This window comes from Vigna umbellata, chromosome 10 (assembly GCF_029865625.1).
Source record: "Vigna umbellata cultivar VRB3 chromosome 10, Vumbellata_1.0, whole genome shotgun sequence".
Classification (NCBI taxonomy): domain Eukaryota; kingdom Viridiplantae; phylum Streptophyta; class Magnoliopsida; order Fabales; family Fabaceae; genus Vigna; species Vigna umbellata.
Genome location: NC_142174.1, coordinates 6,663,289 through 6,688,028, shown reverse-complemented (window position 1 = coordinate 6,688,028; position 24,740 = coordinate 6,663,289). Strand labels below are relative to the sequence as shown.

The window sequence follows — 24,740 nt, the reverse complement described above, 5'->3', positions numbered from 1 at the left end:
CCTCAAAGTTTAGGATGCCACGGGTTTACAACAACTTTTTAAAACTTAACTCTATACCATTGTGAGATACAATTTAAATAAACACTTCCATTTATTATAACTAAATTTAGAAAACTTCATAAATCAAATGTAACTAACACATTCATAGAATTTCATTACAAAACTATTTGCATTGAAATTAAAATCTCATAGTTCTCCCATGTATCTTGCTGCTCAACTTCATTTTAGCTACATCTGTAACACATCCACTCTCATACAAGTACAATCATCGTAGGTGAAAACCAGAACCACAACATACAAAGGTGAGCTAATAGAAACAAGTCATATAAACATACATAAGTATTAAACATCAATTTAGAATAAAATTTCCAAAAAGTGCCTATCTGCATATACCAACACATGCCCTCACATCAAATCATTAACAACCGCATTATCAAAATTCAAAGCCACCAACATATAACTACACAATTTTGCATCAAAGTAACCGATTCACACACAAGCTCACTCGATCATTCACATACTCATACCTTAATTTATTTGAAATCATTCACTATATATTGAATCACCACTGGGTTACTCACATACAACATAAGGTTGAGTATCATCTCCCACCACTCTCTTAAAGAACTTTACCAGTCTGGTGCACTATACCACCCTGTTACACAACGACATTTCTCACTACTCTCTAAAAGGCTTCACTGGCAAGTACACCACTTCTCACCACTCTCTTAAAGCTTCACTAGGCAAGTATACCATTTCCCACCACTTTCTCAAAGCTTCACTGGATAAGTATACACTTTCCACCACCCTCTTGGAGCTTCACCGGACAAGTATACACCCTCACGACTCTATCCTCAAAGACCTTCACCGAACAAGTACCAGTGTTACTTCTACCACTTTTCCAGAATTAAAAGTAATACATCATAATAGGTATTTAACTAGAAAACCATGACTAATCAACGAGCTAAATCTAAAACTACACACTAAATTTTTAATGTAATAAATGTATTCTTAAGCTTACTCAAATGATATGTATCTTGCGTCAAACTAAAATCTTGTATCATCTTATTTAGCCAATGTCAATCTTATTTAGCCAATGTCTAGTGAATACCAGAACAATAATAATGCTTAATTCTATGTTAACTTATAATAAAAAAAATTACATCATATTTAATAAATGACACCAATTATTTTACCAATTAAACAATAAACAGATGGTATTTATAAAAAAAAAAAGGTTTAATCCTTTTCGACATCTCTATTTATGTACGAATGTCTCAGATGGGTCCTCGTTTTTTAAAGTGTATCAAAATGGTCCTTAATTTTGAAAATTGATATCAATTGAGTCCTTTCCGTTAAGTTGGCTGGACGGCGTTAAAAAAATTGATGAGTGGATGTTGAGATGACGAACGAACGCTCGTCCACCAGCGAACGAACGCTCGTCCATCAGCGAACGAACGCTCGTCGACCACCGAACGAACGGTCGTCCAGTGTGGAACGAACGGTCGTCCAGTAGTAAGAGGTCGACGAGCGTTCGTTCTCTGGTGGACGAGCGTTCGTTCGCTGGTGGACGAGCGTTCGTTCGCTGGTAGACGAGCGTTCGTTCGTCATCTCAGCATCCACTCATCAATTTTTTTAACGTCGTCCAGCCAACTTAACGGAAAGGACTCAATTGATATCAATTTTCAAAATTAAGGACCATTTTGATACACTTTAGAAAACGATGACCCATCTGAGACATTCGTACATAAATAGGGATGTCGAAAATGATTAAACCAAAAAAAACAATGCTATCATATCAACATTAAATACATACCATTTGAGAAACGTTATATAATATATTATTATATAATATAAAAGAACCATAAAAAAAATAATAAGTATCGAATATAATATATAATATAGTATAATATACTATTTACCAATACTCAACATTGACTTAAAACAAAAACTCCTACACCATACATAACCCACACTTTTGTTTTCTTAATTTCCAAACACAATTACATTATACTAATATTACATAATATAGCTTATACAATATTTAAAACACAATTACATTTTCTATTTCTTCAATCTGCACCATACTTCAAAAATAAATTAAAAAATCATCATTTACTCCATTACTACTACATTTTTTTTACTACTGGAACAACCAATTATAGATTTAAACTCAATCCATAAAACCTTACACCATAATTTCATATATGCATACGTTTACTCTCAAAGCAAATATCTAAAAATTTATCAATTAAACAACGACTCATAAACTTGAAAAAAAAACCCATAAATACTGCACCAATAAATTCTTACATCAGCTCCCAAAGAAGTATATTACATGACTTAAACCACTTAAATAACCAATTATATTGCATCATAAAGCAACGCAAGGAGTGCTGAACACATTCCATCCCAGCATCGAATGAACATCATAAAATAATCTAGATATTTTCATATTTTTTGTCTAATCACCATGACTCTTCGGTATATATACTGGTGTTTATAACAAAAATGAGTAAAATTGTTACTGCACTTCAATTACCTCCAAAATATACCTTAAACATTGAAATTTGTATCCTTACTCACAATTGCACGAACTTTTTACTAAGCACTATTTTTCACAATGATCCATAGACTTAAACAATATAATGATCCAAATTATATACTACATTAGATATTTGCCTAATCATTCACAATAAACTTTACACGCCACTTACATATATAAAACTCCATGATCAAACATAAAGCACCACACATCTCTAGCCACATAATTTCAATCCATTAGAAAAATTCACCAGCAGCAAGCAAGAGGACCCACGTCCAGGAATCAAATACTCATTGCATCACAATACCAATAGACAAAAAAGATTACCATCCCTTACTCATGAGAAGCTTCACTCTGTTGACCAAGTTCCTCCATTACATTAACAAGGTTAAAAAAAATCTCAATAAGACCCTTAAAACAAAAGAACCCCTGAATGGTAAAAAAAATTATAATATAACTAAAACCCACCAAACAACAACAAACGATTAGCGAAAGGAACGATTCCACGGCGGCGGAACGGTGGAAAGGCGGCGGTTTCGGTGGCCGATGCTTCCAAACGGCGGAATGTGCTTCGAAGAACAACACTGGTCCGACGAATGGTCAAAACTCCGTCAAACGACGGTTTTGCTCACTGTGAAGACTCTAATGGGTGCTCCTTCTCTCTAGGGTTCTCTCCAACCCAAAGTAATATTTTGTTTTTGAAATCCCAAAATGAAACTCGCCACTTGAACCCCTCCAACCCTTCATTTCCACATCATTTTCGTTTTCTATTTTCTTTTCCACATGGACCATTGACAACGCGACATGTGACTGTGTCAAAATGTTGTAAAAAATTGTTCTCAAAGTATCATTATCTAAAATAAAAATGTGATGGATTAGCTTATATGCAATAAGATCATCAATTTAACTAATAAATTCGTAAGAGTTTATAGGGAATCTATACAAATAATATACTAATTTAATATTTTAATAGTATAATTAATTAAAATAAGTTTACAGTATTAATGGATAGGTTCACATAAATATTACCAGACATGAATTGTTAAGATAAGTTACTCTCGAATTGCTCTCAGAATTGGATCCTTTAATTGTTCCCTAATTTTAATTTTCAATTACAAAATTTAAAAAGAGCAATTAAAATTAACGAAAATTTGTTTCATATAGCTTAAGAACCGCGTGCAGCGTAGAGCATAACACCATCGAGCATATCACAACCACGAGCCGAGAGAACCGCAACAAGAACCGCGAGCGGAGAGAGCTACGAGCAGAGAGAACCGCGACCAGAAAGCACGACGACAGAGCAGAGCACGAGGCATCACCACATAGCGAAACTACGGTGGGTTTGGCGTGGCCGGAGAAGAGAATGACACAGCACAGAAGATAATGACACAGCGCAGCCAACGGAGACCAGAACAGCGAACCCTAATCCACGAGGTGGAGGAGAATAGCGAGCCTAATCACGGTGAGTTTTTTTTTTTTTTTAATTTCCGCACAAGAAACGGCGATCAATGACGTCGTTTTGGGTTAAAAAGAAAACCCCTCTGGACTCGCCAACTCGATTGCAAGCTCTCGAGTGTGGCCGAGCTCACGGAGTTCACAACGAGCCTACCAATCCTGCATAAGAAACGAATTTTCTTCCGAGTCAACTCGGGCAATCGGTATGGAACGTAAACTCGAATTTACGAGTTAACACGCGAGTTTGATAAACAAACATACGTTTCTAAAGAATTGATTTTGAATACAATGTAATAATACTAGGTACTCTTGGTCCTCTGTGTGCATGACTTCATTGCGAGACAAAGCACTGCTGATGATGAATATACATTGCTTGGGAAGGAGTCTCGCCACTGCTTCATCATCTTTGCTCCCTGTGCAACTCCCTGCACAAAGGTATAAACCAATTGAGTATTTTTATTTGACTCCTTGTATATATGTAACAGTACATTTATGTTTCTTAGATTTAGCTAAAGATGATAGTGTTGTGGATTACATTTGCGTTTTTAGTGAAGACTTATGTTGCTTATGTATCTTGTAAAATGTTATTAAATGTATTAGGGACCAACTATTTTTATTTTAATGCAGGGAAGTTCATTTTTGGTATGTTTTACCTGATGAGGTCAAGAGCACAAACCTATTGAACCAATATTTAGAAATTCTATCGCCTTGTGAGAAAGAAAATATAATTACCATGCGCGGGGAACAGATAAGGAAAAGAGCTCTGCTGGCCCGTGCATTAGTTCGCACCACATTAGCAAGATGTGAGTTATATTATTCTGGTTCCGTATATCTTAGTTTTTCTTCTGCCTTTTTCGTTTTTTCATTTTTCTAACACTGTTTGAATTGCTTACCAATCACCAAGCTATGATATTGCAATCTATGCAAGTCATATACATTTTCAGTCACTATATAGGGTTTAATGGACTAAAATATTGTGGTTTCATAACCTGGTATATGCCACCATAGCTACTAATTATCAAGTGGCAATTTATCACTTATTTTGGCTGGTTGCCTGTTTCGTCCAGAATGAGCTACTATATACACCAAAAAAATTTGGGAATCAACTATATTATTTTACTCCTAACCTTAGCTTAATAACAATTTTAAGATAAATGGATTAGTTGCACTTAGTACCTACTTGTTTCATGGACCTTGAATTGTATGAAACTATCTGTCATGGTTACATCTGTACTTAGTATATTGTTACAGCTTTGCTTCATTTGGTTTTGATAATTTTATATCATGACTGAATATCTAATGATTATTGTTTACTGCTAGATCAGACGAATTGTCAAATTGATCCAAAATCTTTAATGTTTAGGAAGAACAATTATGGCAAGCCTGAGGTGTGTTTTTGAATTATTAATTTATTAACTTTTGTATGTTTTGCACTTTCTTTTTGCATAATTGGTATATGCCTTGTTCATTGAGCTTTCGTGTAAATATTAACGGTTTATGGTAGCACATTTGAATAGCTGGACTGGCCATATGCTGATGATTGGAGCCGCCCACCACTGCATTTTAATATCTCACACACTTCGTCTTTGATAGCTTGCGGAGTAACTGTGGGTTCAGCTGTATGTATTCAGTATTTTATTTCACAGCTGTAGTTTATTTGTAAAAGAATTTCTTCAAGGAACTATTCTTTTATTGAATTCAAGTAAAACTTTAACGTTAACCCATGGTTACAAGTCTGAGCAGAAACAAAAAATGCCAAAAAATAAGATCTAAACCAGAGAGAATTAGAAGCTGCTATGTGGCAACATCAGCCCCCAAAATATCCCAAATTAATTCTGTCCCAAATTTTCACATCCCTACCTCCTCTCTCCTCTTGCCGTGTATGCAGTTTGTTATGATCCTGCACAACCATATTCTCCTCTTAACTTTCCATTTTATCCCTGTTTATTTTTCTCCTTGATAGTATTGTTTCGAAGGAGGCCCCTTTTGTTGAGGACAATTGAACTGCACCTTGTCCTTAAGGTGAAAATCAGGAAAAACTGTTTGAATCAATTTAAATTCCTTTGAAGTGCCGTCCTCATTGGGGGAACCCCACCCACTGTATAAGTACCTCGCAGTTTCCATTTAACAACTTCCTAGCTGCTACCACATTTGTAGCTTTGGCTTGCAATTCCAATTCCCTTCTTAGGAAAGGTAGAAAGTTCTCGAATTGGCTGACTAGATGGAGGAGCCTTTTTGAGTTGAGAGATATGAACGATTGGATGTAACCTTGATGTCTCAGGTAAGAAAAGTTTATAAACAGCAACAAGTTTTTCATTCCCAATTTCAGGTAAGAAAAGTTTATAAGGAGCAACAAGTAAGAAAACCTTGAACAACCCATAGAAACTGGGACTATTCATTCACACTTTTTTCAAATGATCTCAATTTATAGGGTTGGGCCTTTAAGTTAACCATGTCTCCCAATTTTTCTAATAGTTCTTTTAATTCTTTTGGGGTTCCATCCGGAATATGAGTTGATAGCTCCATGCAAACTATATTCATCATCCCCAATTCCACATAGTAATCTTCTGCCTCATTTCTCAACCGTTTTCTTGTGGTTTTTAATGATGTCACAGCCTGGGATAATGCTACATCACCCTTAATCTCTATGACTTGTTCGTGTTGCTGCACCTCAATTAGGTAATGTCTCAAGTCTGCACTGCTCAAGCTTTTGAGTAATCTCAAGTCTTTCAATTTCTTAAAGCCCAACCTTCTCTAATTGGAACTCACATCACTTACCAATTGCCTCCTCCTTTACCTTGGGTCTGAATCCGACTTCCAACTAATGGGCGAGTTAAGATTCATTGTCCCTCGCAGTAAGAGGGTTGAGGCCTTGTCCCTTCTTGGGCCCAAACTCCCTACTCCCGCCCCCAATGGGGTTTTATTAGTGTTGGGCCCAACTTCTCTACCCAAGGGTCCATCTCAATCTTTTGTGCCATCTCCATTATGATGTGCAATAGGCTTTCTATGAAAGCTCGTAAGATCAGCTGATAAAACAAAACAGAAAGGGATTCAGACTTGCCTAGTTCATGTCTATCGACGAGGGATCTCAGATTGCGCTTGACCGCAGACTCGTAGCATGGGTGAGAATTCTTCATCTTAGGTAATGAAGGTGGGCGGCTCGTCGTCTTTGAAAAAGGAATGGATGATTCTTGTCAAACTCTATCATGCCCATCCTCCTTGGAGTTTTAAAAAAAAGATCCCCTTATGTTAAGTTGCTTGAACCAGTTATCCTTGCTTCTGCTTTGATTTCGTCTTTCAATTCATTTTGTTAAGCTTTGATCATGAATTCCTTCGTCTACGAAACGCAGTGAAGCAGGGAGTGGTTCAAACTTCTCTTGATACTCAATAATCAAGCCCCTTTGCTTTAATCCCATCAACACTTTGTATGGATTCTCTGTAGGGAATGGATGATTCTTGTCAAACTCTATCATGCCCATCCTCCTTGGAGTTTTAAAAAAAAGATCCCCTTATGTTAAGTTGCTTGAACCAGTTATCCTTGCTTCTGCTTTGATTTCGTCTTTCAATTCATTTTGTTAAGCTTTGATCATGAATTCCTTCGTCTACGAAACGCAGTGAAGCAGGGAGTGGTTCAAACTTCTCTTGATACTCAATAATCAAGCCCCTTTGCTTTAATCCCATCAACACTTTGTATGGATTCTCTGTAGGTTCCATCTAAAATTGACCAAAAAGTGATTGTTGGAATATCTGCACATCACCATCAATACTTGATATTCCCACCATTGGTACCAGTTCAATGTTCTTCCTTTTAAGCACCATTTTTGTATCCATCTTCTCTGTCTTTGGAATGCAGTTTATCACAAAATGTTACTGCACCCTGTGACCCACTCTGTCTTTGGAATGCATCACTCTTTGTTCTCCTTTCGCAATGCATTTGTTAGGTTTCCTATCAAGACACCTAGGTAAAACTTTCTCTAACACAACTAGACTAACAAGACAGTAAGAATGAATAACCTCTTGTATTATCACTGCAAGAATCCAATGTACAAAGAATACAGAGAGCCTAACCTCCCCCCTCATGATGACAAATCCTGTTAGAACTACAATCAACAACCATCTACAATTGTTTATTTGCTATTTATACAGCCAATAACCCCGCCCTTCCTAACTACTAAGGCAGTTAGGCATTTAATGTTTTATTCCTTCTCTCGTAAACTCTCCATCTCCTAACATTACACCCCGCTGCTGAACAACCTTGTCCTCAAGGTTGGAAGCGGGAAGCTTGATCTCATGGCCCCCTTCCTCAATGTGTTACCGTATGAAGGAAACCCACTAGCTATGTCTTCCAATTCAATTCAGGAGGCTTGGGTGGTGGCACATCCTTCTCTTCATCGTCTTCTTCATCCTCTGCTAAGAGTACCACCTGCAGGCTCCTTTCTAGACACTGGTGACTGGGCGCGAATGGTCCCCCACATCGAAAACATTGCCCCTCTTCTTTTCTCTTCAGGAACTCAGGATAAGGCAAGTTCCTCACCGTTTAGCTTCTGTTGTCGCTCCCGCCCATACTGTTCGGTCTGCCCATACCATTCGGTCCCCCCATTCCGTTCGGTCCGCCCATACCGTTCGGTCTAGTGTTGGCACTTGTTGTGACTCCTTCTCTTCTCACCGATCCTACGCTTTCTGCCCCGCTCGGTCGACTCGGATTAGGGCGACTGATCTCGTTTCTTGTTAGTTCTCCGATCTCTCGTCCCCAAGATTGCGAATTCTTGGTCTCATTCCAACTTCCCCCTCTCGCTCTGATCATTGCGTCCTCCACGTCTCTCGCAATTCTCATCGCAACCATCAGCTCCTGAGGATCAAGAATTCGAACCTGCCCCTTGATGTCCTCGCACAATCCGGCGAGGAAATAACCCAAAACCTACTCCTCCGATACCCACGGGTTTGCCCCACCAACATCTCAAATTTGCGAACGTGATCTTCCACGGTTCCCTCTTGCCGCAACGTCGCCAGTCGTTCGAAAACGAACCCCCGAAACCCACTCCAAAATCGGCTGATCATGGCTGCTTTAAGGCCCTCCCAAGAACGATTCGTGGCCTTTTCTTTCCAAAACTTGAACCAGTAACTCACGTTGCCCTCCATGCTGATGTATGCGAGTTCCACCTTATCTTCCTCCACCACCTTCTAGATATCGAAAAATCGTTCAGCCCGATTGATCCAACTGTGAGGTTCCAGCCCTTCGAACGTGGGTAAGTCCACCCTCTTCCTCCAATTATTTTGCACCCCTTGATGATCGCCACCCCCTCTTCCTCCAGTTTCCTCATCGCGCCTCCGCGGATTTTCATTCACGGACGTTTGACTCCCATCAGAGTTGTCGTTGTGGTTGTTAGTCTGCGCCCCCATCATCTGCATTAATTGTTTAGGTCCCGTCGTACGGCGGTGGACTCAGCCTTCATCTCTTCCATCGTAATCTCCAACGCCTCCAGTCTTCCCTCCGTCGTTCCCTCCATAACTCGTTCTCACGCCCAATTTGGGATCCGGCAGGTCGGACCAAATTGTTAGGTTTCCTATCAAGAAACCTAGGTAAAAATCTCTCTAACACAACCAGACTAACAAGACAGTAAGAATGAATAATCTCTTCTTGTATTATCACCACAAGAATCCAATGTACAAAGAATACAGAGAGCCTAACCTCCCCCTTCAGGATGACAAATCTTATTAGAACTACAATCAAAACAATCAACAACCATCTACAATTGTTTCTTTGCTATTTATACAGCCAATAACCCCGCCCTTCCTAACTGCTAATGCAGTTAGGCATTTAATGTTTTATTCCTTCTCTCGTAAACTCTCCATCTCCTAACAACATCATTTTGTTATTATCCTGCAGTACCATTGTCTCCTCCTTACTGCCTACTTTATCCCTATCTTTTTTTCTCTTCCAATAATGTTGTATCAAGGAAGGCCCATTATGTTGAGGCCCATCATAGGCATTGTGTTCTCTTCTAGTGTAATGACATTTTCTATCATATTCATTTTTCTTGAAGACCATTTTCTTTGAACTTGTTTAACTTGTCATTCTCATTGTAGATTGGTATTGATGTGGAAGAGAAGCAAAGGAGGTTAAAGAATGATACATTAGCCTTTGCACAACGCTTCTTTTCTCCTTTGGAAATAGAAATGTTGACTCACATTGTGGACCCTGAACTCCGTCTTCAAGAGCTCATTAAATTATGGACTCTAAAGGTTAGTAACTGGATTGAATTTCACTAATGCTGTTAGGTTTCCTATTGAATAAAGAGTCTGGTTAGAAACAAATGTGACTGTTTGAAGTTGGAACTATTATATTGAAAAAAATGAATTACTTTATTTGTATGGGCATCATATCAATAATTTTCTTGGAGAATTATTTGTTTTTTGAATTGTAATGGGGCATTGCTGTGTTCTACCTTACATTAGCTTTGAAGATATGGTAATGTATTTCCATATTATTATGAAACTGGAATTACCTGCAAAGCATATTCTTGCATTAATTGATGTCAGGTAAAACCATAAATATTTTATTAAAACTTATTGCTGGTTAAGATGCAAGTTAATATAATGTATTTCAAATTTGTCTATATAATTTGTTCTGTTTTGTTAGCTCCATTTAAAAAATGTCTATGGCTATCTCCTATAGACATACATAAAATTTCTTTTTCAATTTTGATTTGTTTACTAGTGTCTTTTTTATGCTAAGTATTCAACTAGAAGTCAAATGTAGAGTTATTTTCACCAATTTCCTTTGAAACTTATATGTTGAAACAACTGTTAATTATAAAGATAATATATAGTTAGTCAACATAACTTGCTGTAAGATGAAATTCAATGTGTTATCCAGCCGTTACTCACAAAGACATCTCCATTTACAGGAGGCATATGTAAAAGCACTAGGGAAGGGCTTCTCAGCCTCACCTTTTAAGAGTTTCACCGTGCGATTAGGAGACCATGTGAAAGGAAACTTCCATACTCCACCTCATATGATTTCTAAGGTATGCCTCGCTCTTGTAAAGTTTGTTTGAATTTGAGATATAAAGAGCTCCTAATTAGTGACATTATTTGACGATATATTGATTTCTCCTTTGGAGTCAACTGCCATGAAGACTTGCTTTAGTATTAGCATATTAAATTTTCGAAGGAGATTTGTCGTCTTTTTTCTTCCATTAGCAATTTTCTCTGCTGACAGGCACATGATATTACTGTTGAGACTTCTGATGAGCTGAAGAATCCGTCTAGCAATTGGCAGTTTGGACTTCTGGAGTTAGCTGGTTCTCATTATGCTGCCGTTTGTATTGAACAGGACAGCATCGATGCAGGTAACACTAACTCTCATGCTATAAGGATAATATTACATATATGCATTATTGCTAGTAACACAGCATTTCTATCACGGCTGCACACTTGATCGCATGCCTGCATATTATACAGCCACCTTCATATTTGTGGCTATCATGGCTGCAACAATTGTGAAGGGCATATTTTCACTACTATTATTTATAGTTTGAATAGTTGCTACAGCCTATGTTTGTGGTTTACAGGCAATGAGAGTATTCCAATAGATCTGACCCTGAGGAAAACAATCCCATATGTTGAGGATGAATGTGTTTCTGCAAGTGATAGTGCTGTAGTGATTGGTGGCTTGACTAGATTGTCAACTTCTGATTAGTGATTTTGTAATGAAATGGAAATTTAGGTAATAGCTTTACATTCTGCCTTCCTTCAGCATTTTGGAATAAGTTCTTACAAGTTTTCAGTGTTCCCATTGTTGTTGCATAGGATACGATCTGCCAATTGCACTGTAACGTGGAACATATTGCGGTCATTTCTTGGTCTCCTTAGGTATGATCTAATCAACAACGTTGCAATCGGTGTAAAATTTATAATTATATGAAAATTGTATCTGTTCATGTATTAACATGTTTTAAAATGACTTCCCAGAGTGCGTGAAATTTATAGACTTTCCTAATATTTTGAAAACGCTCCCAACTTTGTATTTGTGTAAACTTTAGTAGACTTTTTTTTTTTAAAAATGCTATCAACTCTAATAAGTTTTAATTAGGTAATTTTATACTTGTGATAATTGATTGTCATTCTTATACACATTAGGGTTCAACCTACTAGTAGAAGTTTGGATAGTTTGTATAAAACGTTATGTTTAGTTTAGACCGATAATGGAATGTTCTTAATCTTCTGCTCTCCTGTACAATTAGAACAACAAAGAATATATTTATTCTGTAAGCGGAGCCCTCAATTTAAATTGATTACTTTTGTTAACCAAAATACATGAAATGAATGTTTTTTTCTTGCTCAAATTAAAAAGTTCTGCTAGGGTTAACTTCATCGCAGAAAAAAGTGACGAATAATTAAAGGAATTAAGGAACATTTGGCTGAAACTGGAAAGACAACTGATACCATTGCAACAAAAAAAAAAAATGAGAGTAAATTTGGGTTAATTGATGAAATGAATTAAAAATTGGATAATGAAAACAAAACAAAGAAACTTGAAAGGAAAGTTTGATAAGTCTAAGAATGATGATCACAAGAATTGAGAAATTGTTGATACGATTTCAGGATGCAAGGAAGACAGGAGTCCTAAACTTGAATTGAACCATTGATAGTTAGTCATCTCTGCTACTGCAACTCATCATCATGGAGTTTAAATCCCATTCTTCCTGTAGTAGATGTCAGGGAGATTAACCAAGGGTGCAAGGGAATGGTTGGCATTCGTGGCAAAGGTCCTTAGATAAAAATACCTTGTTTCACTATTCACTCAAATTGCCTCTGCAATTGTTTGTCCATGCAATCCTTCAGTACATATTTAAAATATATGTAAAAATAATAAATATGATCATAGCTTTCCTTCTTTTTAGGTTGACAGTGCTCTGCCACTTTCATTGCTTCTTTTTCTCTTTGGAAATGACATTAGGATGCGGTCATATGGTGTGCTTGTGCTCATGTTTTAATGTTATTCCTTATATATTTCAATTACGTTAATATATTGGACCATAAGTCATTGGTGAAGGTTATGACATGTTTTTATTTTTATGTATAGTATTATAATATAATTTTTTTATTATCAATAGTATGATTAAATATTTTTTTCTTACATTAACATTTAATACAGGTTTTTATATATATAAAATGGAAAGTAAGTTTAATAATATAAGTATAACATATGTGTCATCTTATATTTAGTAATTAATATTTTAAAGATGATTTAGATATTATACATTTAAATATTTTTTTAATACACACAAACATATATAAATAAGCACGTCATTTTAAAAGTTATCTTAAACATTTGAATGATGACATGTATATCATATATTCAATATTTAGTTATTTAAAAAAAAACGCTCTAATGTAATAAAACTTGTAATTAAATTTCTTTTAAAAATAAGATTTAGACATTACAACTTATCCTCTTTTCTTTTCTCGTTCTGTGATTTCGTTCGTTCTGTGATTTGTAACTGTATCTAGTATAAACATCAATAAAAATATAAAAAATAGGTTTAATAGCCAATTTAGTCCTCACTTTGGTTGAAAAATCTCAATTTAGTTCCTCGTTATAAAAGTGTTTTGAATTAGTCCTAACTTTTAAAATAGTAGGTCAGATTGGTCCTTTCTGTTAAATATAAGTTAACAAAATTAATGGATGATGATGTGACACAACTTAAAGCTAACGAGGGACCAATCTAACACATCAGCTTTAAGCTGTGTCACATCATCATCCATTAATTTCGTTAACTTATATTTAACGAAAGGGACCAATCTGACCCACTATTTTAAAAGTTAGGACTAATATAAAACACTTTTATAACGAGGGACTAAATTGAGATTTTTCAACCAAAGTGGGGACTAAATTGGCTATTAAACCTAAAAAATATTAAAACTTTAAAACTAAAATACCGACTCTCATATATCTTTTTACAGAGAACTAGATAATGCTAACTTTTTGTTGTGAATGGAAAAATGTAGTGTTAAGGTAAATTCTTGTTGGGTTCTTATAAATACTTTTCGGGTAACCTTTTACATATTTCTTTGTTTGATTTTAGGAAAATTATCATGTGCACATTAGTTAAAGGTAATTGTCCGAGGACGAACATAGGTGTTAATATTTTTCTTACATATAATTGACCATCCATCTCAAATTTGGTTTTAAGGATCATAATTATTTTTTAAAAGGTAATTCTGTAGTTTTGTTTAATAAAAACTATGGTGATGACTCTTTAACCTTTTTAAGTTTGTTTCAATATTTCGTTTGATCTCGATTGCGATATATGACATCTCAACATTATAAATACTTATTTTTTTAATAGAAAAAATGTTTGTTTCTTCATTATTACAAGAAGATCTCATGATGACTTATTTATATCAAAGATACTTGAATAATGTGTCTAAAGATGTTCTACCACAATAAATTCTCTAACTTAGTAATTTGCTAAGTCCACAAGGACTAGTAGTTGTATAAGATCATATGTTTTGATATTTGACGTAAACCTAATAAATTATGTCATATATCACAATGTTATTTAAAAAAGAAAGATATGTAATTAATGCTATATGAAGAACATTTAAGGATCTCCAATTAAGGTAGATAAATTCAAGATGATGAAGATCTTATTGATCCAAAGAATTTACAAAAGAATTTACAATGACTTCTTTTTTTTCATCCTTTATATGTAGAGAATATTTTTGGAAACGAAAAAGTCACATACACATATAGAGTTTTGAGTGATAAAAGTTAGAAGGAAAGATGGGAGAGATTTTAGATTCAGCTCCTTCATTAACATTTGGGAGATACAAGGTTAGTTTAGAATGAGAGTGTCAAAGGTTATGGATTCAACTCCTCCTACTAACTAAAACTAACAACTAACATTTGTCAATAAAAAACAATATATATATATATATATATATATATATATATATATATATATTTTGTTAAAATTTAGAAAAGATAAAAATATTGGACTAAAATTGTGTTTATGGGAGAATATGAATGCTTTATTTATATTTAGAAAATGTAATCAACACGAATAAATAGACAAGATTTAATATCCTCTTATAATAAAGATATGATGAAAGAATAAAAAGTGTTTTTAGTAATACATATATAATCTATATATTCCTTGTTATAACACTACTTTTTTTCTTTCCTTGAATGCATATCTACATGAATAATCTCAAATAAAATGGAAACAAATCCTTGTCTAACATTACGATACTTTTATTCATTTGATAAGATTGAAAATAAAAAATAAAAAATAAAGTAACAATGGAATAAAACTCTAAGTCTATCCCAAATATCAATTAGTCTTGCTCAATCTTTATTCTATACTGTTGCGCAACTTCCTCAATACTTAAATGATCACCTACTTCTATATAGAATACGATCATTACATGTAAAAATCACAATTACAAAGGTAAACTAACAAAAACACGTAAAATCTTAAGTTTGAAATTAATGTCACAAGTATTTAAAATCCAAAAAAATTTGAAAAATAATAACTCCTTGAAAAAATCCTTTCTTTAGTTGAAAGTAAAACATATGAAAGTTCACCAAGTTAGACTCCTAAGAAAGAGACGAGAGTCATAAATGGAAAAACTTAAAAACCTTATCTTTCTTAGTCAAAGTCTTTCCAAGATCATTTTCACACATCTCAATAATTATTAGAAAATTGAGAACAACCTACCAATAATTTTTAAAACACAATAAAGTCTCAATTCATACAATACTCAATCTAGAGACATCAGTTCTCTAACCTCAATACTTAAGGACCAAGTATCAAACACCAATTAATAGAGTTATGTTAGATTGTAATTTTGATTTAATTCATGTGAGTAACTCCTTGTGAGCTTTGTTTGACCTTTGGTTAGAGCTAAGTTGCTTAGGCTCTTTTGAGCTTTGTTTGTTGCTTTGTTCAAACCATACTCCTTAAGTGAGTGCCTTGAGAGGATCCCTTTTGGTTGGTAGCTTGATGGAGTGAAGGCTTCTTAGAGTGTCAAAGTCAAATGACTGGTGTTTATAGGTAGAGAACTTTATCAACTATGTTTGGGTGTGCTTGTTTGTGGAGGATCTTTAGAGTGTTGAAGATAGAGGATGGATGTCTTTGGGTAAAGAACTCTATTGACTGGTGTTTGATACTTAGTCCTTGAGCGTCGAGATCAAAAGGTTGGTGTCTTTAGACTGAGAACTCTATGAATTAAGGCGTTGTTGTGTTTTAAATATTATTGGTAGGTTGTTTTCAATTATCTAAGTTTTCTAATGATTATTGAGAAGTTTGAAAGTGATTTTGGAAAGACTCTAGCTAGGAAAGAGAAAGTTTTTAAGTTTGTCCATTTGTGACTTACTTCTATTTCCTAGAGTCTAACTTGGTGAACTCTCATATCACTACTACAAAAACGAGTTTTGACATCAGTTATTTTTTACCTTTGACGTTAGTTCAAACTTTTACGTCGTTCCTAAAGACGTCATTTTAACATTAGACGTGAGAAACATACGTCTAAGGACGTTGATCCTCAGCCCAACAAACGTCAATTGTTGTTGCGCAACAAGGACCTGCATTGCTAAGCGAAAGTTTTTCGAAATGACAAAGGGGGAATTGATGTCAGGTAATGCCATAACAGACGTTAATTGATGTCTATTAACGCCATAAAAACATTAATTGTAGTTTTTTTAATAATTTATTCTTTTTTTACAGTTTTACCAAACCTGATATGTAGAAAATCAACACAATTTGTAGTATTTAATGTTTTGAGCACACATTTACAATTTAAAGTGTGAACTAATCAAAACTAAAAGTAAAAACTAAAGCTATCAAAACTAAAAACTAAACTAATGTATGTCTTCAAGAAAAAATCCAATGGTTGTTATGGTGGGCATGTCCTAATTAGCTTCATCTCTCTAGAAGATACATTGTTTACTCATATCATATCTTCTTCATCGTGTCCTATGTTATTGGTGATGAGTTCTTGAAGCGCTGCAAAAACAACATAACTTGATTATGCTTGTATTCTAATGTTTAAAGTTGAATGTGATTTGTAATATGTGAAAGATATATATTATTATCTCAGTCATGACATGGTAACCACATATCATGAATCTAACTGCTTATTTCACTAAACATGACAAAGAAAACAATCACATATCTAGGTCATAAGTTGACATTCAAAAATTAATAACTTAAAGATCAATGAGTTCTCACCTTTGAATACAATATTTGAATTTGTTGTTCTATGGGCCTACCCATAACTCTAATTACATTTGAAACATAAGTTAATACTACCCCTAAACTCATTAAACATAAAATTTTCTTCATCTCGTAATTACAGATAGGTAACGTGTTAGTTTTAAACTAAACAATTTCAATGTTGTCGACAAACGTGTAAAGTTATAGCATCCTAGATACAACTCTTGCAAAATTTTTAAGAGAATCATATAAATGAACTCTTCCAAAATTTTCTTATCCAACATCATATGCCATGTCCTCTAAATGATCATTCATCAATTCATCCACATAATTTGTTTCTCATAACGTTGTAAGATTGTGTAGTATTCATGCCAAGTTCAAACTATATAACTTCTCATTATACCATAGATGAATAGATGATCACGCATGTTGCCCAAGTCCCAACGTATTTGATTAAGACAACGAACACAAGGACAAAAATATGTCTCGTTCATAGAGTTTGCATGTTCTTCAACATATTGCAAGAACTCAAACTCCATTTTCATATTTTTCATTGATGTGACATTCATTCATCTAGCTTCAATCCATACTATATTCGTAACAAACTCCATTAGTCTCAAATTTTTAACTCTCGTAAGGTTAGACCCCTACCTACTCAAAATAAATACTTTTTATAAAATTCCTAACATGGATACAAAGAAGTCTAACATGATAAATTTGATAAAATTTTGGCAGCATTTCACATTTATCTTCGAGATTCAAGAAATGAAAGTAATTACAAATGACCACAATCAAATATGCATCCGGAGAACAATACAAAATAATCTCAATCAAAATTTTATCAAATTTATTCACAAACTCCAAGGTACACATTATAGATCGGACAATTCAAGATTTAATACAAACAATTAAAAGTTTAATCATTTGTGTTAAATCTCAAATAGAAACTAAGTTTCACTCAATACTTAATTAAAATGCCAAAAATCACACTAGACAAAATATAACAAATGCCAAATACAACAAACAAGTTTCCCGAGAGCAATATATATCAAAAAACAAAAGTTCAACAACTAATTTATAAACAAAGTGCAATTATATACATCAAAAATAAAAAACAAAATTAACCTTGAAGGTGGATTTGCCACTTGAATAAAGCATTGTCATTGGTGAGGGAGAAAAGAGAACACACTAGTGCTCCAAAGATGGTCTATGCACGAAACCAATCGGTCAAAACAAAAGAAAATTATACCTAAAGTATTCAATAAACGTGCATTTGTGTTAAATGAAAGAAATATTACTTTTGGTGGTCACCGAAAACTTTGTTGGAGTTGTTCGCACTTGTGGAAGAAGGGTTCGCGCAGAGAAAGTGAAGGAAATGGGTTCCGTGGGTAGAATAAATGACCATAGCACGTTGAATCCTCTCGAGGTCGACGTCATATAGCCATCGAATCCCTAATGTAGCCAACGCTTAACAGGCTCAAAAATTGATTTCAGGGTCAATTTTTTATTATTTTTAACATAGTTAGACGTCGGACCTCTCACCCACCAATATTGAATTGCTCATAAATATAGTAAACATCTTTTCAGTTCAGGTTTTTAATGATTTAACAGAGTTAGACATTTGTTCTTTGAGTGATAGATGTCTGAAATTCAGCATATGACATCAGACATGTAGACCACCAACGTCTAATAGTTATATGACGTCGGAAATGTAGCCCAATAAACATCAATTATTGCTGAGTGACAAGGACCATTTCACACTAGTGTATCTTTTACTTTTAATGAAAAAAAAGACTTTTAAAAAAGAAATATTATTTTTCGTACGGTTTTGAATTTTATATACTTTGTGACATTATTTTTAAACTTTGAGGTTTTACATTGTTTTGTTAACTCATCTATATTGGTGGTTTCTACGTGTGATTAGAAACCAATGATAGTATAGATATAAAGAAAAATGTATAATAATGAAAAATGAGAGTGGGACAAAACCAAATGATGCTTAAATAGACTTATAGATTTTATTATTGTTTCAGTGAGATTTGTCCGAGGGTCGGTTGCCTTCCACTTGTGTGCTCCGCTTGTACGCTTCCAGTTTAGACCACTCGGTTGTCGCTTTGGACCGGAGGGGGAGGTACCTTCAAAAGGCACTCTGACGCTCAAGTTAGGAGCGGTTCTATGAACTATTTGTTACAGTTAAATATTGAAGTCCTAATAGGACGTAAATAGGGTGTATTGTAGTATGAGTTGAATCCGAATTTACCTCAAACCTAAACCCTTATTTATAGAGTTTAAAGGAATCTGACAAATTAATTCACCTCTTAATGGTCATTAATGCAAACCTTAATTGTTTAACTGTAGCTGTTATCACATTCATTGTGCGTCAACTCTACTCACTAGCTGTCGAGACCGAACGGATGAGAAGTTGGTCGATACCGATCGGTAGCTTGTGAGCCCATAGTAACATAAAATGTTTCGGCAAGATTTAGAACCCTAATCCAAAACATTCAAAGTTGTCTGCTCCGATGTCCAGTTGCAATGTCTTCTCTCTTCTCCTTGTCCAAGCCGCGGGGGAGGGTGCCTGCAAAAGACTCTCCGACGCTCAAGTCAGTGACTTTGCATAATAATCTTATAATCAAGATTTAGTTATAAGAGCTCTAGGTTTCAGTTCAAGTTCTCGTTACCTGTCTCCTTTGCCAGACAAATATTTATAAATTATAATGAGCTTAGCGTTAGGTCTGACTCATTAACCACCAATGAATGTCAATATTAATTGTCAATAAATGACAATTATTTTCGTTAACTCCCCGATAGTTATTGCTATTAATTACCTTAATGGCTGATTTAATCGATCGGTTCACTGACCTGAGAGGTATCATCGGTCGGGCTTATTTCACCGATCGGTTCATTGACCTGAGAGGTATCATCGGTCGGGCTGATTTCACCGATCGGTTCATTGACCTGAGAGGTATCATCAGTCGGACGACTCTTCTGCATTTTTACCGTTCGGTCGGCTATGAGCCCATAGTAACAATTATTATTTATTTTCAATTTATTCAACTCATTATACCATGACATACATTTTTCTCTTTATTTAAAATTTAAATAAAGTATGATTATTTTTATTTTTATTTTAATTATTTGGGATAGAATTATTTGTTTAGCTATGTACCTAGGAAAACGAAAAAATGGGGAGTTATACTCATTGTATAAAACCAACTCCTTATTTCTATAATTATAACAATACCCTTGATTATATATAGGATCATTTTCCTTCTTTATACGATTATAACAATATCCTTGATTATGTAGGATCTTTTCCACATTTCTATAATTATAAAACTCCCTCTTAACTTAGATTATACTGGTCATATGAGTCCTTGTTACAAATATAATTGACCACCGGTGTTACTATCAAGGGCGGAGTAACCGACTGGACGTATTGAAATGTGTCCGATCGGGTCTCTCAAGTCTAATATGTCTGATCGGGTCTCTCAAGTCTAATATGTCCGATCGGGTTTCTCAAGTCTAATATGTCCGATCGGGCGGGCTTCTAAAACTGTTTGTTGGAGACAACGGTTGAATGCTCATGAATGTGTAATTAATGAGGTAACGGTCGTTGTCGAGTATTTAAGATTAGCATTGAAAGCCATTAAGAGGTAAATTAATGGGTAATATTCTCTGAAATCATATAAATAACAATCGTAGGAGAAGGTAAACTCTCTATTTTTTACAGTTACATAGACCTGCAAAGACCAATTCTGACTTGAGCGTCGGAGTGTTTCCTGCAGGTCACCCCACTTATACTGAGAGCGAGCATAAGGAAGGCGAAGGACGAAGGACCGATCGGCTGAGGAGGAGTGTTTCCGGGCGGAGGCAGCAGGAGTTTTTCCCGGTCCCTAGAAACAACCGATAATAAAGTATTAATATTAACTTCAGTTTTTGTTTTCATTTCTTATTTTAATAACATTATGTCTTGATAGTCTATTGACTTTTATCAGAAAGTTTTAATTGAAACTTTACTATTTTACATTTACATGGATATAATATATACCGCCAAAATAAAATCATTAAATAATAATTAATTTTATTAGAGGAAAAATAATTAGCAGTAAATTAGATATCATTTTATAAACTAAATATTATTAGTGTTTAAAATAGTTTCTATTATACACAAATAATTATAATTTAATTTAGCCTGTAAATTTTTAGAAACTTATTATTATTAATTATAATTTAGTCTCTAAATTAGAAACTAATTTAAACACTAATTTTTTATAGTTAATTAAAAACTAATTTAAACTTTTAATCAACAAATCAATCATAATGTTTTTATTCAAAATAAAAAATATTTTTAATATCAATAATTTATAATTATAAAATGTATCTAAATCAGTCAATATAAAGATTAATTATTTTTTATCTTTAAAATGAATTGTTATTTGATAATTTTCTTGTAATATGTAACATCCCAAAAATACAGTAGTCACCCTAGATTAGAATTGATTACATTTAACAGTAAAACAGTGCAGTCTTTACCTAAAGATGCGAGGTTCAAATTTGCCGAATGGCTTAAAGTACAAAAATTAAGATCGCCAGCGGTATCCCAAGGTTCTAATACTAACGGTTACACAACCCGCAACTGAACTTTCAAAAGCTAAATAGAAGAAACTAAAGACTACCACATGTCGAGCACTCTAGGGCTCGACCTTAACCTCTACTTCAACCAGATTGGCATCATCCAAAATTTCTTCTTCCAGCGCCTCTTCCAGCAGCTCACTTCCATCTGCTCCCATCCACACGGATGATCATCGCAAGGACAAGACGGACGTACAATGACGATCGACAACGCAATGAAAAGAACACAGGGTAAGCTTATTGAATTTAATTCAAGTAAAATACACATTTCATAAACATAGCAATCAGATCGATATTTCTCAACATATAATTTAAATCATTCAATTACTCAATCAATTCCTGATACTAGACTGACCGTCCGGACTGTATGAATCTTGTGTAGCTACTACGTTTCTTGCACCCGGGTGATGTGATAACTGAATTTCTCCTCAGCTGCCACCCGAGGTTAGTCCGTTCCATCCAAAGTAACCCTAAGGACTAGGACCTCCTGCCGTTCCCACACATGATGTACCCCCTCTACGTGAGGACGAGTACTCACGGAACATCAGGATGAAACGTCGGCCAAGCTTTGTCCACATTCATACATTTCAATTCAATACTTTCATTCTAGAGTCGTTCCTCCCTGGAACGCTCGTTCCAATTCCACAACCGTTATTCATCACATATACTGTTCATCATTCATAATCTTTCAGTCCAAGTACATAAAATCACAAACGCCCAGCCCTCTTTATAACGAGGACAAACCGTGAGGAACGAGACCGAAGAACTTACCCCGTTCCAAAACAGAATAGGACCGACTTCCAGATAGATGGATGACCTGTATTAAGAAGGGTGCTCGATACTGTCGGTCGACCCAAATGGACGACCTGTATTAAGAAGGTTGCTCGACACTGTCGGTCGACACAGATGGACGATCTGTATTATCAAGGGTGCTCAACACTGTCGGTCGACACAGATGAAGGATCTGTATTACAAGGATGTTCGACACTGTCGGTCAACACAGATGAAGGATCTGTATTACAGGGATGCTCGACACTGTCGGTCGACACAGATGAATGATCTGTATTATCAAGGGTGTTCGACACTGTCGGTCGATACAGATGAAGGATCTGTATTACAAGGATGCTCGACACTGTCGGTCGACACAGATGAATGATCTGTATTATCAAGGTGTTCGACACTGTCATCGACACTGCTCATTATGAGCTCTAAGTAAAAGACCTACATAGCTCATGCTCGACCAGAATCCTTCCCAAATGAAAGTATTCAAATTCAAAGAAGTTTACTAGAACACCAAACGGTCGAGAACCGTTTAATGTCGGACATACGTTATCATAGGGAAGTTGATATTCAAGTTTCACTTACATTCACTCGCTTCTAAGCATGTATATTTCATATTCACACGTATCACCCATATCATACATTTCAACCAACATATATCATGTTCACGCAGTACAACAGCGTTCGATCATGCATACTCAACCAATATACACCTCATACTTATGATCATATACCAATAATCAAATAACACAGTTCATACTTCATGCGACACACGTAATGTTCATACAGTACAAGACAAACATACGAATTAAATTTAATAAGCTTCCCTTACCTGGATAGCAGTGTACTCCCGAAAAGCAAGGTTTTTGTTCGACTTCTAACAGCGTTCTACCCTCAGGTTTCGCTCAACAACTTTCGCTTAATCGGTTACAGAACTAGGATCTGTTTGGTTCGGATTGAAGCTCACGGTGCCAGGAACGTTCCTACGGTTCTGAAACGTGATCGGAGAAGAAGGTGATGAGTTACAGTAGAGAGAAGGTGAAGGTTTCTAGAGAGAAGTTGGAGAAGATGAAGGGTTTGGGTTTTGAGGAAGAGGAAGAGTGCATGCAAAGAGTGATGCGGACTTCAGAAAATTCATTTTTGTTTAAAAACCAACGTCCGTTCTCTTGCTGCCACTTGTCTTCCACTACTGATTTAGGGACATTCCATCACGACACCTGGCAGGAAGGCAGTGAGTCTGGAAGTGCGTTTTTAATGCACGGCAGAAGGGTTTTTAGGGCAATTAATGAGGATGAGACAGGGATTAATGGTGCTCGTTTTTCTAGGGTCTTACATAATATATATAAATCACATATGATTTTGTACTCAATATATATCTCTACGTTATGAACTTGCCCATGAATTGTAGACAACTTGGTATTTTGAAAGAGCAATATGCAAATTATGTATGTTAGGACACCGATAAGAAGTTTGGCTTATGCGGAAAAGAGATTAAGAAAAGGCAGAAAGAAGATTTTTGAGGTGTATTGAGAGGTTTGGAAGAATGAATAATGAAGCTTTGGTGAAGCAGATTCCCTTAAAAATAACTCACACCATAGAAATTAAGTAAGAAAATTCCAAATACAGACCACACAAGTTGGCATAGGAATCGTCCTTTCATTCATATTATACCAATTTTCTTTGCGATTGTTTTCATCGTTGGCTCTTTTCTGCACTTTACGTCACCAGAAATAAGAAATATATATAATTAAATTTCGTATATTAATTAATGTGTACATGGAATCCACTCTATAGACAAACTCATTACTATATGAAAAGTGAATTTATATTCTTCTTCCTCCAATGTCTATTATTCTACTACTTTCTGCCTTTCTCTAATGCCTTCTGGGGCCTACAAAACTTAGCGTCACTTTAATACATAATTATTTTAGATAATCAGTTAATTAATTAACTCATTAATCAGATAATAATGAAAGGTAAGCATGCATGAAGATAATGTAGTTTAATAGTACCAAACAACCACCGTTGTATTTTGAGTTTCAAGTACTTTGCATGCTTTCTAATTTGTGTTATGAATATGACAATGATCGCATAATCAA

At 35.0% G+C, this 24,740-nt stretch overlaps 1 protein-coding gene across 9 annotated transcripts; it reads left to right on the top strand.

The window, feature by feature from the left end:
- The first annotated feature begins 3,722 nt into the window (after positions 1 to 3,722).
- On the top strand, positions 3,723 to 13,057 carry LOC124834074 (uncharacterized). Of its 9 annotated transcripts, none has more exons than XR_015782678.1 (11): positions 3,726 to 4,007; positions 4,304 to 4,435; positions 4,628 to 4,803; positions 5,321 to 5,388; positions 5,518 to 5,619; positions 10,088 to 10,243; positions 10,909 to 11,028; positions 11,223 to 11,352; positions 11,575 to 11,729; positions 11,813 to 11,875; positions 12,608 to 13,057. XR_015782678.1 is itself a non-coding variant. In XM_088100874.1 (10 exons), the coding sequence occupies exons 2-10, from the start codon at positions 4,326 to 4,328 to the stop codon at positions 11,700 to 11,702; spliced, it is 1,110 nt and encodes a 369-aa protein (XP_087957000.1). In that variant the 5' UTR covers positions 3,723 to 4,007; positions 4,304 to 4,325; the 3' UTR covers positions 11,703 to 12,004. The 9 variants fall into 9 exon arrangements, 6 of the variants coding, with proteins under 6 accessions (XP_087957000.1, XP_087956999.1, XP_087956997.1 ...); XR_015782679.1 differs by having other exon boundaries at positions 11,791 to 11,875; XM_088100874.1 differs by lacking the exon at positions 12,608 to 13,057 and adding an exon at positions 9,888 to 10,007 and having other exon boundaries at positions 3,723 to 4,007; positions 11,575 to 12,004.
- The last annotated feature ends 11,683 nt before the right edge of the window (positions 13,058 to 24,740 follow it).